Below are 3,547 nucleotides of genomic sequence, written 5' to 3'. Positions count from 1 at the left end.
TTGTGTGTTTTAATTATAGCCTCCGTTCCCAAAGAAGATGCTGCCAACAGTGGAAGAATCCAGGCCCAATATTTAAGTTGGACACCTTCAGACTTTAGCAGTCTGTAGCTTCCAAAGTCTTTTTTGGTGTAGCTTAAGGATAGAGGATCCTACAAAAAGCATTGGAGAGAGGATTTTTCTTTTTTATTCTTAGATAGCTGTGGTCATCTCCTGCGTGATTTGCTTCGGTTTACTCATTTGAGGTATTTCAGGAATGATCCCGCAGTTGTGATCAGTGTAACCTCAGCAGGGTTTTAAATATGTGTAAGCTCAACATAATTGTGAAGTTTTGTTTGAATAATCTTTGTATGAGGGAGATCCTGCCTGCCTTCCTGCCCGGGGCCCAACGCCTCCTGCAGCGATTCAGCTGTATGGCTAATTTTCAAACGAACTAAAGTTACACATTTTCTTGATGCGGTACTAGTGCACGCTGTTCTCTGCACTCTGCCTGTGGTTCGTAAACACATTCACAGTCCCATTTGCCTCCCCGTGCTCAGAGGAGGTTGGTTTGCATTTCTAATTAATTGAGTGAATAAATTGAGTGTAGAAAGGAATAAGCCAGTATGTTAACTGAAAATTCCCTCAAGAACTGTCAACTTCCTTCATTAGCTGCCTTTGTGTGATCAGATCACCCTTTCTCATGTAAGCCTCAGGGAGAGCAAATGCTGCATCGAGCAGAAACCTTCCTCTGGTTGTAGTTGCAAGGAGAAGCAAGTCTCCCATGTGGTTATGTTCTACAGCCCTGCTCCTGTCCAGGTTTCGTTCTTTGTCCACCCGCCTGTTCCTACCTTCATCTTGATGTCTCTGGCTAAGACAGCAAACGGTGTGAGGTGATTTAAGGACCTCTCTCAGTGGAATCAGAGAGTAGGTGGGAGTTTTCAGAGAATGCCATAACCTAGCTGAAGACAGACACATACATTCTTTGCAGGAGCTTTGATTTCTGAACGCAGGAATTTACCCAGATTCTGAATTTTCTTTACAACGTGTGAAAACAAATAGCATAACTTCCCACTGATGTCAACAGGGAGCTGGTAGCTCAGTACATCTAAGGGTTAAAAGGAACCTGAGACACTTGTTTTAGGATATGTGTTAAGGTATTGGTTTAATGCTGAGAAGAATCACAGAATCATAGAATGGTTTGGGTTGGAAGGGACCTCAAAGATCATCTAGTTCCAACCCCCCTGCCATGGGCAGGGACACCTTCCACTACACCAGGTTGCCCAAAGCCTCATCCAACCTGGCCTTGAACTCTTCCAGGAATGGGTCATCTACAACTTCTCTGGACAACCTGTTCCAGTGCCTCACCACCCTCAGAGTGAATTTTTTTTTCTTATATCCAATCTAAATCTGCCCTCTTTCAGTTTAAAGCCATTACCCCTTGTCCTATCACTACACGCCCTTGTAAAAAGTCCCTCTCCAGCTTTCCTGTAGGCCACCTTTAAGTACTGGAAGGCTGCAAGAACTTAATGACATTTGGCTCCATCCAAATCACTTGACCCTTATCATATTGAACTTAACTATATTGTAGAAAGCCATTACTTAGCAAGGTAGATCAATCTTGCAACATGTTTGGGTGAGTAACTGGATTTCCTTTTGCTTTCCACAGACCGGCAATCAGAATGGCAGGCTTGTCCACTTTAATCCTCCTTTTGTGTGCTGCTAAAGATGTGATGCCCTCCAGTTCTCACTGGAAGCCAACTTGGCCATCTTACAGAGTTCCAGTTATCCTGCCACAGTCTACCCTTAACTTGGACAAACCGCAGTTTGATGCTGAAGCCAGACTGGAAGTGGTATCTCCCTGTGGCCCAGTGTGCCACAAAAGTTCTCCACTGCCAACTTACGAAGAAGTGAAGCACTACCTGTCCTATGAAACTTTGTATGCTAATGGTAGCCTCACTGAAACTGAAGTGGGCATATATATTCTGAGCAACAGCGGTGATGGGTCTCGAGGCAAATCTCGAACTAAGAGGCAGATCTATGGCTATGACAGCAGGTTTAGCATTTTTGGGAAGGACTTCTTGTTGAATTATCCATTCTCCACATCGGTGAAGCTATCTACGGGTTGCACGGGGACGCTAGTGGCTGAAAAGCATGTTCTTACTGCTGCTCATTGTATCCATGATGGCAAGAGTTACGTCAAAGGAGCTCAGAAACTGCGAGTGGGGTTCCTAAAGCCCAAACTGAAAGATGGCAGCAAAGGGGCCAATATCACCAACTCAGCAATGCCTGAGAAAATGAAATTCCAGTGGATCCGAGTGAAACGGACACATGTCCCCAAAGGATGGATCAAAGGCAATGCCAATGACATTGGCATGGATTACGACTATGCCTTGCTGGAGCTCAAGAAGCCTCATAAAAGAAAGTTTATGAAGATAGGTGTGAGCCCACCAGCAAGACACTTGCCTGGAGGGAGGATTCACTTCTCTGGCTACGACAATGATCGCCCAGGAAACCTGGTTTACCGTTTCTGTGATGTCAAAGATGAAACATACGACCTGTTGTACCAGCAGTGCGATGCCCAACCGGGCGCGAGTGGGTCTGGGGTGTACGTGAGGATGTGGAAGAGGCAGAATCACAAATGGGAGCGTAAAATTATTGGAATATTTTCGGGCCATCAGTGGGTGGACATGAATGGCACCCCACAGGATTTCAATGTAGCCGTTCGCATCACACCCCTCAAATACGCACAGATCTGTTACTGGATCAAAGGCAACTACCTTGACTGCAGGGAAGGATAAAGACAATGAAACTCCTTGAAAGCACTTAATGACTGGTTTTAACTACTCATCTGAGGAAAGGCTAGACTTCTGCTGCAATCGTGTGTGATATGATCTTGTAACATCGGGATGTGTTATATGACTTTCCAAGAAGGCACCTTGTTCCTAGGACAGGGGCTGTGTGGTGCTGTCATTACAGCTCAAAACTGAGGCGAAAGGAACGTCTGCTGGGTGGGGAAGGAGCAGGTGGACTTGCTGAATTTGCAGCTGAGCAACTGAAGATTAATTAGGGGCGGATCAGTAAACAGTACGATAGCAGGACCGTCTCCAAAGAGTCTTATAAAAGGGACGCTGTTGACTATCTCATGCCTACAATGTTTGTTTTAATAAATCCTAGGATTAGTAGAAATGCTTTGATCTGAACTTTTAAAAGAAAATATTTCTATGCTGTTGGGGGCTGAAGAGGGGCATTTAATGGTGTTTGTAACCCAAACATTACAGCTTTGTGTTCCTGCATGAGAAAGGGAGTGTGAAAAGGGCAAGGCATGCGCTGTGGGAGATGAATGCCACGCAAATAGCGTGAAGGGTAAATAACTGCATAACACTTCTAACCTTCTTTAGGCCTGACTGATTTGAGACTTTATGAGTAACATAGTTAAGAAAAATGCTTTTTGAGCAAACAGACCTTGACGTTGCAAGGACTTGACTGTGAAGATGATGTTGGTCATATAAGCAGTGCCATTGCATCCTGCTTTGGGAAACACAAATCATACATGGGCTTAAATCTTTAT

The 3,547-nt window shown here is 44.7% G+C and overlaps 1 protein-coding gene across 1 annotated transcript; it reads left to right on the top strand.

The window, feature by feature from the left end:
* The first annotated feature begins 1,658 nt into the window (after positions 1–1,658).
* On the top strand, positions 1,659–2,777 carry PRSS23 (serine protease 23). The gene has a single exon (XM_009984436.2). It carries the CDS (start codon positions 1,659–1,661, stop codon positions 2,775–2,777), a length of 1,119 nt encoding a protein of 372 aa, XP_009982738.1.
* The last annotated feature ends 770 nt before the right edge of the window (positions 2,778–3,547 follow it).

The sequence above is a fragment of the Tauraco erythrolophus genome, chromosome 1, assembly GCF_009769465.1.
Source record: "Tauraco erythrolophus isolate bTauEry1 chromosome 1, bTauEry1.pri, whole genome shotgun sequence".
Classification (NCBI taxonomy): domain Eukaryota; kingdom Metazoa; phylum Chordata; class Aves; order Musophagiformes; family Musophagidae; genus Tauraco; species Tauraco erythrolophus.
The sequence above is the reverse complement of the archived record's forward strand: the minus strand, read 5'-3'. Positions and strand labels throughout refer to the sequence as shown.